We start from the raw sequence: 13,466 nt of genomic DNA, 5'->3' as shown, positions 1-13,466 counted from the left end.
GTGCTTCAATATATCATCTGTACAGATCCCAGAGGCTTATACCATCAGATCAATAGTGTCTGCCTGATGTACATGGATTAAAAGGAGCCCAGGGGGCGGGTCTGTACAGACTGTGGTGTCCAGGGGGCAGGTCCGTACTGACTGCGGAGGCCAGGGGGCGGGGTCTGTACTTACTGAAGAGCCGGGGGTCTGTACTGACTGAAGAGCCCAGGGAGTGGGGTCTGTACTGACTGAAGAGCCGGGGGTCGGGGTCTGTACTGACTGCGGAGCCCAGGGGGCGGGGTCTGTACTGACTGAAGAGCCCAGGGGGCCGGCCAGTACTGACTGCGGAGCAGCGACTTCTCAGTTTATGCAGAGCGTCCCGACAACAATATGGTCTCATCCTGCTTCATAGTGTTGTCCAAGGTTTGTGCATCACATTGCAGCTCTAAATCGGCTAAAGTCACAATATGGCTGAAAATATGGTTCCTACAATCCACCATGATCAATATGGGAGAGCACCCACAGATGCATTATGGATGTTATTTAAAGAGAACCTGACACTATAAACAGGAATATGAAAGCGTAAATCTGATGATGGGCTTGTGATCAGGATGTGGATTTGCCAGAAGTCCTATGCAAGCCTATGGAACTTCTGGCAAATCCGTATTCTGATCGCTGTAGGGATCCTGCCTCTGAACCATCAGAGATATAACTTTATAAAGGGGTCATTCATATTAAAGCATAACAGGGGAAACTGCCACTATTGTCCTCAGGCTCTGTATGGTACTGCAGTTCAGGTACATAGAAGTAAATGGAGCAGAGTTGTAATACCACAGACAACCTGAGGACAGGTGTGGCACTTTATTTTTCATTTTAAGTATCTGTTATGACCTCGGACAGCCCCTTTAAATGATTTAGGGTTTGTTCTATCATTTCGAAAAACCACACCCGATGACTGCCAAATTTTCCCGGTATAACTGCACGCAGACGCGGCTACAGCAAAGTTAGAATGTACTATTAAGTGCGCAGTTATATTACATCTGAAAATAAAGAATATTAATGATCTTATGTGTATAAAGGGCTGCAAAGACCAAACCCCAGTGATGCAGTGCTGCCGGCGTCAGTACAGACATAGCAGAAGACGTCACATGTCCTGTAATCAGTGCATACTTATAGGTGTCTACGCTCTGCTATGGCTTCTGTAAGTCTCCAACAGGGAGAGGAGACACAAGGCACCTGCTTTACGGCAGTATTCGGACTACTGACTCCATTTTCCAGCAATGGTTTCCAGGCAGCGGGGGCAGGGGGCAAGGGCTGACCCTGCGGTAAACTTCCTGCAGCGCGGGCAGCGTTCTTTGGTACTGGGCTGAATTATGACTTTATAGGTCTCCTCCTCACAGATGTCACCACCTAGAGAAAAGAAGGGGTTAAACCAATATGGTCTTTGTCCAAAATGATGATGAATGTAAAGGTGCAATGTTCCTACCTTCCAGGTTGATGAGGAAGGACCCTTTAAGGACTGTGGCCTCTGCAGGGAGATCCAGCGGGACCTCGGTCAGTAGACTCGTCTGGGACGCCATCAGTAATTCATTCAGCTGCGATGTGCTGGACGTCTCCTGGGCCTGCAGAGTCTATATGGGGAGAAGGGAGTCTGGTAATACAAGGAGGCAGTTACCATAAATATGTATATACTATGGTGATAAGTGGCTGCCTAGCACAACTGGCACTGCTTGTCTTAGGTAAAGCAAAGGGAACAGGGGTACGATTCATCTGATCACTATAAATATTGTGCTGCAAGCTGGTACTTCACTCACAGTGCTGTATATTCACCACACGGCTATAAAGCAAGCCTAGGAGCTCACCGCTAATGGCAGATATCAACAACCACACTGGCGTCCACCATTGACGTATGCAGGGGGCGCACAGAAAATTATCGGACCACCCACAGAACAATCATGGGGGTCCTGTGAGTAAAAATGGCCACTGGAGCACTGCTCACCTGCTGCACTATTATATTCTGGTCTGCCCTCCCAACAAAAAAAAAAAATGTAATTCCCCACTTTTCCCATTTTTTGTAAAAAAAAAAAAATGATATAAATCAATTTCCAAAAGTACTCAAAAAGTTCCATATACGCAAAGGTGGAACTGACTAAAACTGCAGATCATGGTGCAAAAATAATCTGCATACAGCCCGTATATGGAAAAATAAGAAAGGTATAGGGAGTCAGAATACAGCAATTTTAAAATACTTCTTTTGTTCAAACGTTAGATTTTTTTTTTTTTTTTTAAAGCAGTACAATAATAGAAAAGTGTGTAAAGATGGGTATCATTTTAATCAGATTGACCCAAAGAATAAAGAGAACATGTTTGTTTTACTGTAAAGTGCACTGCATAAAAACAACCCCCGAAGTTGCAAAATTGCTATTAAACAAAACCACAGCAATGATAATTGTCCTCAAGGGGTTAAAAGGGTAAAATGTCCAAAGTTACAATATGCTTAAAGAGTACCTGTCACTTAATAAACTGTTCTAAACTAACTCAGGCTATGTTCCCTAACTAGTCCTAACACTCCTCCCACCCTTAGAAAAGATCTCAGAGCTTTAAAAAGCTGTGTATCTTACTCCTTATTCCTGCTCACATAGTACAATCTCCCAGCAGAAGAAAGTGGGTGTTTCCCAGCAGACATGACAGAACTGAAGCCTGCTGGGGGACCATTTCCGCCCTCACATGGTTGTAGTGCTGTGATGAATAGAAGACCTCAAGCTCTGTGCAGCTTTTAGTCTTTGCAGCTGTCAATCAAGCTCAGTGCAGAGAAACACTTCCTGAGTTTGGTCTCCTGCCATTACAAGCAAGAGACCAAAATCAGATTCTGACCAGACGGAATGTGTTCTGGCCAAGATGGGAGACCACTGGTGGCAAGAAGTATACAGCAGAAAAACTAATAAGGAGATTTTTTTAACACTTACCGTAAAATCTCTTTCTCGAAGGATTCATTGGGGGACACAGACCGTGGGTGTATGCTGCTGTCTCTAGGAGGTGTGACACTATGGTAATAAAAAAAGTCGGCTCCTCCCAGCAGCATATACCCGCCTTCAGGCCCTGAGGTAATCAGTTTAAGTTCCAGAGCAATAGGAGGAGACCAACAGGTCAAAGAAAAACCCCAAAACTGTCCGAGAACCAAAAGAAAAAACATAACTGAGCACACCCTCGGACAGAGAACCAAAGGAAACCCCAAAAAGGGTGGGAGCTGTGTCCCCAATGGATCCTTCGAGAAAGAGATTTTACGGTAAGTGTTAAAAAATCTCCTTTTCTTTATCGGCTCCATTGGAGGACACAGACCGTGGGACGTACCAAAGCTGTCCCTTGGGTGGGCAGACACTTTACGTCCCAGACTAGCATCAGCCGATGCGAAGGTATGAACTCGGTAGAACCTCGAGAAAGTGTGCAAAGACGACCAGGTAGCCGCCTTGCAAATCTGCGAGGCAGAGGCTCTATTCTGGAGAGCCCAAGATGCCCCAACAGAACGGGTAGAATGAGCCACAACCCTGAAAGGAGGAATCTTCCCCTTACAGCGATAGGCTTCCGAAATGGCGGACCTAATCCACCGAGAAATGGTGGCCTTTAAAGCAGGTGCTCCCTTGCGACGACCTTCCGTAAGGACGAAAAAGGAATCACACTGACGAAACGAAGAAGTGATAGAGAGATAAGACCGAACAGCCCGAACTACATCCAGCTTGTGTAGTAAGCGCTACTTAGGATGAGAAGGAGCAGGACAAAAAGACGGGAGGACAATGTCCTCATTAAGATGAAAGGCCGAAACCACCTTAGGCAAAAAGGAAGGATCTGGCCGGAAAACAACCTTGTCCTGGTGGATCACCAGAAACAGAGAACGGCAGGAGAGAGCTGCCAATTCAGAGACCCTCCGGAATGGCGGTGATAGCAACAAGAAACGCCACTTTCCAAGGAAGGAGGCGGAGAGACACCTCTCTAAGGGGCTCAAAGGGTGCACCCTGGAGGGCACTCAGAACCAAATTCAAGTCCCAAGGGGGAGAGGGTGACCGATAAGGAGGCACAGCATGTGCCACTCCTTGAAGGAAGGTCCGGACATGAGAATTAGAAGCCAGGGGCCGCTGGAAGAGAATAGCAAGGGCCGAAACCTGACCTTTAAGGGAACTGAGAGACAACCCCAGTTCCAAACCAGACTACAAAAAGGAAAGAAGACGGGGAACCGAGAAGGTTACAGGGGATACGTCCTGAGCTTCACACCAACAAAAATAAGACCGCCAAGTAAGGTGGTAAATTCTTGCGGAGGAGGGCTTATGAGCCATGAGCATGGTGTGAATGACTTGGGAAGAGAACCCGCGGGCCCTCAAAACCGCGGTCTCAACCGCCACGCCGTCAAATGCAGCGACTGTAAATTGGGGTGGCAAAGAGGACCCTGAGAGAGCAGGTCCGGACGGAGCGGAAGGCGCAGTGGAGCGTCGTCCAGGAGCCTGACTACGTCGGCGTACCACGACCTTCGGGGCCAATCTGGAGCTACCAGAATGGCGGAAACGTCCTCCGCTTTGAGCTTCCTCAAAACCCTGGGAAGGAGCGGAAGGGGAGGGAACAGATAGGGTAGGGCAAACCCCGCCCAAGGAATCACTAGGGCGTCCACGGCCAGAGCCTGAGGGTCCCGGGACTTGGACACAAAAAGAAGGATCTTCCGATTGTGTCGGGACACGAAGAGGTCCACGTCCGGAATGCCCCAGAGGTCGCAGAGTTGCGCGAAGACCTCTGGATGTAGGGACCACTCGCCGGGGTCGGATGAGGACCGACTGAGGAAGTCCGCTTCCCAGTTGAGCACTCCCGGAATGTGAATCGCCGAAATGGCCGGAACATTGCTTTCCGCCCAGATGAAAATCTTGGGCACCTCGGCCATGGCTGCCGAGCTGTGAGTGCCGCCTTGTCGATTTATGTACGCCACGGCCGTGGCGTTGTCCGACTGGACGCGGACAGGACGGAACTGAAGCCGGGACTCCCAATGAAGAAGACAAAGAAGAATCGCCCGTAATTCCAATGTGTTTATCGGAAGAAGGGCCTCTCGGGGAGACCAGAGTCCCTGAACCGTCCAATCCCTGAACACACCGCCCCAGCCCGACAGGCTGGCATCCGTTGTAACAATCTGCCAGTGAAGGGGAAGAAATGACCGCCCTTGGAGAAGAAGGGGGGAGCGGAGCCACTAGAGCAGAGACTGACGGACCCTGCGAGGGAGAACAATCTGACGATCGAGGGACAGAGGAGACCTGTCCCACCGAGAGAGAGTCGCCAGTTGAAGAGGTAATGAAACTGGGCAAAGGGTACGGCCTCCATAGTTGCCACCATCCGACCCAGGACTCCCGATGTCTCGAAAAAGTAAGAGATGACCTCCCACCCGAGAAAAATCTGCGGGTGGGGGCTTCACTTAATGCGGAAGTGGGTTTGCTGTTGCCTGAGTTGGCTGTAAACCGTCCGGAACGGTTGGTGTCCGACTTCCAAGACGGGCGCGTCTGGAACGAGGGAGCCTTCTTGTCCCACGAAAGCGCCTGCTCAGACCCCTTGCTGGGGCCAAGGGTCCGAAAGGACCGAAAGGAAGAGGACTTCCCTTGGGAAGTGGAGCACGCCTTATTTTGAGGCAACAAGGAACTCTTACCCCCCGTCGCCTCAGAGATAATCTCGTCAAGGAGCTTGCCAAAAAGACGGCCACCCATAAAAGGAAGCTCAGTGAGAGACCTTTTGGAAGCGGCATCCACATTCCAAGCTTTCAGCCACATAGAACGGCGGAGAGCAGCTAGGTGACCCACAGCAAAAGCAGAACAACGGGCTGACTGCATGGAAGCTGTGCACAGAATTTCCCCAGCTTTTGAGGATTGGAGAGCCAGAGCAGACAGATCCTCTGGGGGGGATCCCGCTAGGATACCCTGACGGAGTTTTAGGCACCTTGGACGCCCATGTCAAGGCGAAGATGGGAAGAAACGAAGAGCCAGCTGCTTCAGAGGCAAACTTCGCTAAGGACTCCACCTTCTTGTCCGTGGAATCCTTGAAGGCAGTCGCATCTGACAGTGGCAGTGTAGTAGCCTTAGAGATTCGGGAGATCGGTGGATCCACTGAAGGAGGGGAAACCACCTAAGTGACAAGATCCTTGTCAAATGGATAACATTCTTGAATCGTCTTGATTCCCGGGAACCTCTTGTCTGGATGTTTCCCTGCAGATTCCAGAATGGCGTCAAAGTCAGCGTGAGAGCTGAACCTTTGAGGTGATGGCTTAGCACGATGAAAGGATACTTCAGGAGTTACATCCGAAGATCCTAGGTCCTCTAAGTGAAAGGGGTCTCTTATGGCTGCGACCAATGAGTTCACCGTTTCAACTGTATCCGAGGGTCCTCTGAGTCAGATGCCGATTCGGAAGCCTCGTCAGCCAGTTCACCGGGAGAATGTGAACGAGTGGAGGCAGTCCTGGAGGGTGGTGACCCTGACCGGGTACGCGGCTCTGGCGTGGCAGAGTGGCGACTCCGAGAACGTCCTCTGGAGGAGCGACGTTTGCGACCAGATGACAGGGGGGTGCGGGACCCATGGGGGGAGCACCCACGCCTATCTGAAGACTCAATGGAAGAGTCGGACGAGGCACCTCTGGTACGCTTGTGAGAGCGTGAAGTATGTGGGGAAGAGGAGCGGGCCCCCAGAGAGGGCCTGCGCAGGGCAGACCCCTTCAAGGTGGACGCCACTTCCCGGGAGGCCTCAGCCACCGAACGGGAGACTTGAGTCAAGTCAGTCATCCCAGGCTGGAGGGGTGGCTGAATCCATCGGAACCAAAAGGGCATCCGGGGGTACCAGGGGGTCTGGGGGAGCAGTGGAGCAAGTGGGTCAGTAGAGCCAGACATTTGAGCATTACAGTGCTTACAGACAAAAATAAAACATTCCGGTTTTCTGTTTAGAGGGATGATGAGAAAAGACAGGAACTTTCTCACCCTAGTCTGTGTCCCCAGGCAGCTGCAGTGGGGAGAACTCGGCTCTGAGCAGCTAGAGTGTAAAACGGGACAGCCAATAGCCAGAGAGGGGCGTGCTTGAGGCAGAGGCACTAACTGATTGGCCCCTACTGAAAATCGCGCCCACGGCGCTGATTGGAGGCCACTTCGCGCCTCTAGGGAGCTCAGACAGCCCAGGGGGCGGAGCTATGAGAAGAGCGAGATGAAGCTGTAATGGCGCCCGCTCCTTGTCCCGAGCGCACATTTCAGCCGCATATGCGCTCGGGGGTAAGTGAGCGGGCAGCCCAAACGCCGGCAGCGGCTGCCGGAGAAAGTAAGCCGGCGCTCAGAGCGCCCGGCCCGAACAAGCGCCGCGGCTGTCAGCTGCATATAAGGCGCTGCCGGAGAAGCAAAAGTAAGCCGGCGTGAAAGCGCCCGGCCCGATCAAGCGCCGCGGCTGTCAGCCGCAAATAAGGCACTGCGGTCATAGCCGCAAGTAACCCCATACTCACACACACAGTGAAGTACACACACACAGTGAAGTAAAAAAATAAATTAAATGCCCACTAAGATGCCACTGCTCCCCCAGAATAAAAGTCCAGCCCCTGTATAAGCCAGCCCTATTACCTGAAAAGGTGGGCCACAAACAGGGGGTCTCCAGAGGTTGCAAGTCGATACCTAAGGAGAAAAGGGGGAAGTACTTACCTCAGTCAGAAAAACTTACCTAATGGAGTCTTCAGTGAAGTCTTCAGTCAGCTTTAGTTACCTGCATCACGCCTGACTGCTATGCACGAGCGAGGCGAGCAGGAAAATAGGGGGACCCGGACCTATGAGGTACCAACCCAGGCGCTGACCGTTGGCAAGGGGGGTTGAACAGCGCATATACGCAATGTCTGTGCCCCCTTACTTGCAATGGGGAAACTGGCAACCGGAGTCCCTGAGTCCCCACCTGGAAACAGGAAAGAAAAAGGAATAAAAAACTAACACGTCCCTATACTAGGAAAACAAAAAAAATCAGAAGACCTGGTCTGGAGAAATCCAGACCATGTCCACCTCCTTCAGACACTAAGCTTAAACTGATTAGCTCAGGGCCTGAAGGCGGGTATATCCTGCTGGGAGGAGCCGACTTTTTTTATTACCATAGTGTCACACCTCCTAGAGACAGCAGCATACACCCACGGTCTGTGTCCCCCAATGGAGCCGATAGAGAAATAATTATTTATTTATTTTTATTTTTTTAATGGAAGCCAATTACAAAAGTAATTTATTGGGAATAAAGAATCAAATATTAAAAATCCTGTTTAACCCCTTAATGACAATGGACGTAAATGTACGTCATGGTGACGTGGTACTTAGCGCACCATGACGTACAATTATGCGCCGACATGATCGCGAACACCGAAGCGGTGCTCGCGTCATGCCCGGCAGGTCCCGCCGGTAATGGCGGACATCAGCAATCGCGTGGATGTCCGCCATTAACCCCTCCGATGCCGTGATCAATACAGATCACGGCATCTGCGGCAGTGCGGTACTTTCAATGGATGATTGGATCGCCCACAGCGCTGCCGCGTGTCCTATACATAGCACTGCACAGTATTAGCAATCAAACGATTGCTATAAATAGTACCGTATGGGAACATATAAAGTGTAAAAAAAAAAAAGCGTAAAAAAAATTATTAATACACATATTTGGTATCGCCGTGTGCGTAAAAGGCTGAACTATAAAAATATATTGTTAGTTAATTATCCTGTAAGGTGAACGGCGTAAACGTAAAAAAAAAAAAAAAAGTCCAAAATTGCTGCTTTTTTGTCACATTTTATTCCCAAAAAAATTTATAAAAAGTAAAACCTAAGCAAAAGTGATACTGATAAAAACTACAGATCATGGTGCAAATAAATGAGCCCTCATATCGCTCCATATATGGAAAAATGAGAAAGTTATAGGTGGTCAAAATAGGGCAATTTCAAACATACTAATTTTGTTAAAATGGTTTGAGATTTTTTTTTAAGCGGTACAATTATAGAAAAGAATATAATCATGGGTATCATTTAAATCGTATTGACCCACAGAATAAAGAACACATGTCATTTTTACCGGAAAGTGTACAGCATGAAAACAAAACCTTCCAAAATTTGCTAAATTGCGGTTTTCTTTTCAATTTTCCCACGTAAATAATATTTGTTTGGTTGCGCCGTACATTTTATGGTAAAATAAGTGATGTCATTACAAAGTACAATTGGTGACGCAAAAAACAAGCCCTCATATGGGTCTGTGGATGGAAATATAAGAGCGTTATGATTTTTAGAAGGCGAGGAGGAAAAAACGAAAATGCTAAAATAAAATGGGTCTGGTCCTTAAGGGGTTAATGACAGTGCCCATTTAACTGTTGTGAAACTACAACTCCCAGCATGACCTGACAATCATAGGCTGACCGTGCACGCTGGGAGTTGTAGTACTGCTGCACTTAGAGTTGGACCTTTTGCTGCTGTATTACAATATCTACCCTGATGATCAATCACTAAACACATTTGGACACTTACCTCCATTAACTCGAATAGCAGTCCCGGCTCGATGACCACACAGAGCTCATACTCCGCCGTATTCTTGCCTGGAATCGCCCCAAGGAACAGATCTCTCACAGAACACGCGGCCTCCACGGCTTCCACCAATCCCGGCTTCTTCCACAATAAATTTGGCACAAACCACCCGCTCCGGAAAACACTGTCACCATCTAAGCAGAAAAGCAATGTAACAGTCCTGCTAAGAAGAGGCCACATAATGATAACCGAAAAAGGATTTCTCTATTGTTTCATAACAGTGGTCTCCACTTGTGGCCCTCCAGATGTTGCAAATCTATAACATCTGTCCGGGCCATGCTGGGAGTTGTAGGTATGCGACATCTGGAGGGCTGCAGTTTGGAGACCACTGCTCTAGAACAACCGAGGAAACAAAGTTCTGAAAAGTTCTGCAGCCAATGGCTTAAAGTGAGTGTCCAACCCCGAAAAAAAATCTGAATTCTAAGCAGATTCAAGTCTTACTAATTTCTGCATAAACAGTATCTCCTAGCAGCCACTAGGAGGTGCTCAGGAGCTTACTGTATACTGTGCTATCATTGAGGTTAATGTACAGTCAGTATGCAACAGAGTCCTAAGCTCCTCCTAGTGGTGGCTGCAGGCAGCTACAATGTTATATTTTCCCACCATGCCTATTTGGGGCCTTAAAGGGGTACTCCACCCCTAGACATCTTATCCCCTATTCAAAGGATGTGATCTCCTTGCTGCACCCGGTGTTCGTTCAGAGTCGGGTGCCATGCCGGAGGCTCGGGACGTCACACTCATGCCCCGTTTGTGATGTCACAGCCACGTCCCCTCAATGCAAGTCTATGGGAGGGGGCGTGACTGCCGTCACGCCCCCTCCCATAGACTTGCATTGAGAGGGCATGGCCCTGACATCACAAGCCTCCGCCCCGCATCACCAGTCATTCGGCACGCAGCAGAGATCGCGGGTGTCCCCAGCGATCAGACATCTTATCCCCTATCACCTACAAAAGGTGTGTTCACACTTGGTGGATATGCTGCAGATTTTCAGCAGATTCATATGTAAAAAAATCGGCAGTGACCCGTTGTAGCGCTGTTTGCAAAGGCTGTGGCGCTGTTTTTTTTTTCCTAACAGGTACAATGCAGAAATCTCTAATATGAAGGGTCTGTGGTCCTTTATAACACAAAGTCAGAAAGCTGCAGGACTCCTGCCCATACCTTTTTTATACGGCAAGTACTGGAAGACTTCTTCCGCCAAGTGTGGGAGTATTGGTGCGAACGAGCGAACCACAATGTCCAGCGTCTCGGCCAGTACGGTCTGACAGGAGCGGCGCTTGGGGTCTCTCTCCTCTTCACAATACAGGCTGCAAGCAGAGTATAATACGGAGGATTAACAGCGCCATCTAGTGGTAGACATCAAACCCAACGGGGAGAAAGGGCACAGACTTACCGATCTTTGATGATACTGAAGTAGAAGCTGGACAGGTCTCGGGTGACCAAGGCTTCCAGCAGACGGATCACCTTCCCGAATTCGTACGTCTTGTAGGCCTCGGTGACCTGGAGAAACAGATCGGTGATCAGCAACATGGCGGGAGTAGGAACCTTATACAGTTGTCTATATAGGAGGGCGCCTGGTGCGGTTTACGTCCACAGTCATGTCTCTAAGCCAGTGTTTTTCAAACAGTGTGTCTCCAGCTGTTGCAACACTGCAACTCCCAAAATGCCCAGACAGCCCTTTGGCATAAAAAAAAGTATTGAGTGTTCTTGAAGGTCCAATCCTCTTAATTTTATGACTGTTTAATAATCTGTATTGTTTAAAAATCTAGTAAATGCCTCTACTGTTAGTTTAGTATTTTTCTGAGCAAAATTATTATTATTTTTTTTAAATTAAATTAAATACGGTAATTTAAAAAATATTATTATTAAAAATCTATCTATATATTTAGTGATTTATTGCATCAGTGTAGATAGAGCCTGTGTGTGCTGCTGCTATTTTGGATTTATTGAACTGGGATCCCGGCACCAAGGCTCCTACACAGCGTGCACCATATACTTGGATTACATTGCTGGTTGTGCTGCCCTCCTGGGAAAATTATCTATCTATCTATATATATTTAATTCATTAATTTATTTTTTATTTCATTTATTTTTCTGTGTAGAAATTTTTTTTTTTAAATTAAATTAAATGTACTAATTAAAACATTACTATTATTATTATTATTATTATTATTATTATTAATAATAATAATAATAAAAATCTCTTTATATCTTTCTCTCTATCTATTTATATATATTTAATTAATTTATTTCAATTGCAGATTTTTTTAATTAAATTAAATGTAACAATTAAAACATTATTATTATCATCTTTATATCTATTTATTTATTTATATATTTAATTAATTAATTTTTTATTTCATTTGTGCCTAAAGCATTTGCAAAACTACAACTCCTAGCATGCCCGGACAGCCTTTGGCATAAACAAGTATTGTGTGTTCTTGGAGTGTGCTCTTACTTTTATGTCTAATAATCTGTATCGTTTAAAAATCTAGTAAAATGTCTTTACTGTTAGATAAGTATTTTTCTGTGTAGAATTATTATTTTTTTTAAATTAAATTAAATGTAATAATTAAAACATTATTATTATTAATAAAAATGTCTTTATATCTATTTCTTTATCTCTCTCCTTCATATATATATATATATATATATATATATTTATTTATATATATTTAATTTATTTATTTCAATTGCAGATTTTTTTTAATTAAATTAAATGTAAAAATTAAAACATTATTATTTTCATCTTTATATCTATTTATCTATCTATATATTTATATATTGAATTAATTTATTTTTTATTTCATTTGTGCCGAAAAGCATTTGCAAAACTACAACTCCCAGCATACCCGGACAGCCGAAGGCTGTCCGGGCATGCTTGGAGTTGTAGTTTTGCAACAGCTGGAGAAACACTGCTTTAAGCTATTTTAGGGGTCGGACACTGACTTACAGAGAAGCTATCAATAGGGGGCGCTAGAGAGGCAATGTCCTTTTCGATGGAGGAGTGAAAACGTGGGGGCTGAAGGAATTTCTCACTAAGGACTTTTACATGCAGGTTGTATTAGTCTGATCATGGGGGGGTCCCACCTATCCTGATAATAGGGGAGGTACCATACCTTGCTGGCATAGTCCTGGAGCAGATGGAGCATATACTGGTCTATTATATACAGCTCAGGTCCAGGGATGGTGTCGGTTTCGGGGTTAAATCCGGACAGGTTACCCAGCATGAATCGCACTGTGTTCCGCAGCTGTAAGACGAGAATAAAGCCAGGTCAGGAGAAAGTCTATGCTCGTGTGCGCGAGGGGAGATGGAGGCGAAAATTATATAAAAAAAAATTCCTTTATGCAAATGGTCGTCCTGCTTGTATTTGCCATATGCAACCGGAGCAGCTCTGTTTCTTGTTTCTGGCTGCAGAGGTGGCCACAGGGATGTGGAATTCCTATCGCCCGACGCCCGGGACTAGCAGTTTTGGGCACAGGGCAGGTGAATTTGTCCGGCCCTTAGCCCGGCTTCGGGCAAGCAGGGCCGGACCTGACAAGTGCGGCGGCGATCTGCAGTCTGTATGGAGCGGGCTCCCGACTCCTGCCCGCTCCATACTCTGCAGCCTGTGTCCTCGGAAGCAGAGCAGGGGAGATGAGAAGCTGTGTATTTGTCTTCTCTCCCCTGCTCTGCAGACGTGCGGGGGGGGGAGATGAGGGGGCGTGGCTTCTTGCTCTGCAGACGTGCGGGGGGACATGAGGGGGCGTGGCTTCTTGCTCTGCAGACGTGCGGGGGGAGATGAGGGGGCGTGGCTTCTTGCTCCCCGTGCAGACCTGCGTCCTCTGCCTTCACTCCCCCCAGCTGTAGCTTCGGAGAGCTGAGGGGAGGAGGCACGTCTGCACGGGGAGATGCTTGCGGCGCTC

The 13,466-nt window shown here is 47.3% G+C and overlaps 1 protein-coding gene across 1 annotated transcript in view; it reads right to left on the bottom strand.

Moving 5' to 3' along the window:
- Positions 1-846: 846 nt before the first annotated feature.
- Positions 847-13,466, bottom strand: part of IARS2 (isoleucyl-tRNA synthetase 2, mitochondrial) — a 100,315-nt gene continuing 87,695 nt past the window's right edge. The window contains exons 19-24 of the mRNA XM_056568374.1: positions 12,680-12,811; positions 10,954-11,060; positions 10,722-10,867; positions 9,507-9,697; positions 1,469-1,613; positions 847-1,392 (exon numbers count right to left, since the gene is read on the bottom strand). Of these exons, the coding sequence (XP_056424349.1) occupies positions 1,241-1,392; positions 1,469-1,613; positions 9,507-9,697; positions 10,722-10,867; positions 10,954-11,060; positions 12,680-12,811 (873 nt within the window). The 3' untranslated portion in view covers positions 847-1,240. The remainder of the gene's footprint in view (positions 1,393-1,468; positions 1,614-9,506; positions 9,698-10,721; positions 10,868-10,953; positions 11,061-12,679; positions 12,812-13,466) is intronic.

The sequence above is a fragment of the Hyla sarda genome, chromosome 3, assembly GCF_029499605.1.
Source record: "Hyla sarda isolate aHylSar1 chromosome 3, aHylSar1.hap1, whole genome shotgun sequence".
NCBI lineage: Eukaryota > Metazoa > Chordata > Amphibia > Anura > Hylidae > Hyla > Hyla sarda.
Note: the sequence above shows the minus strand (reverse complement) of the source record. Positions and strands in the feature narration are given on the sequence as shown.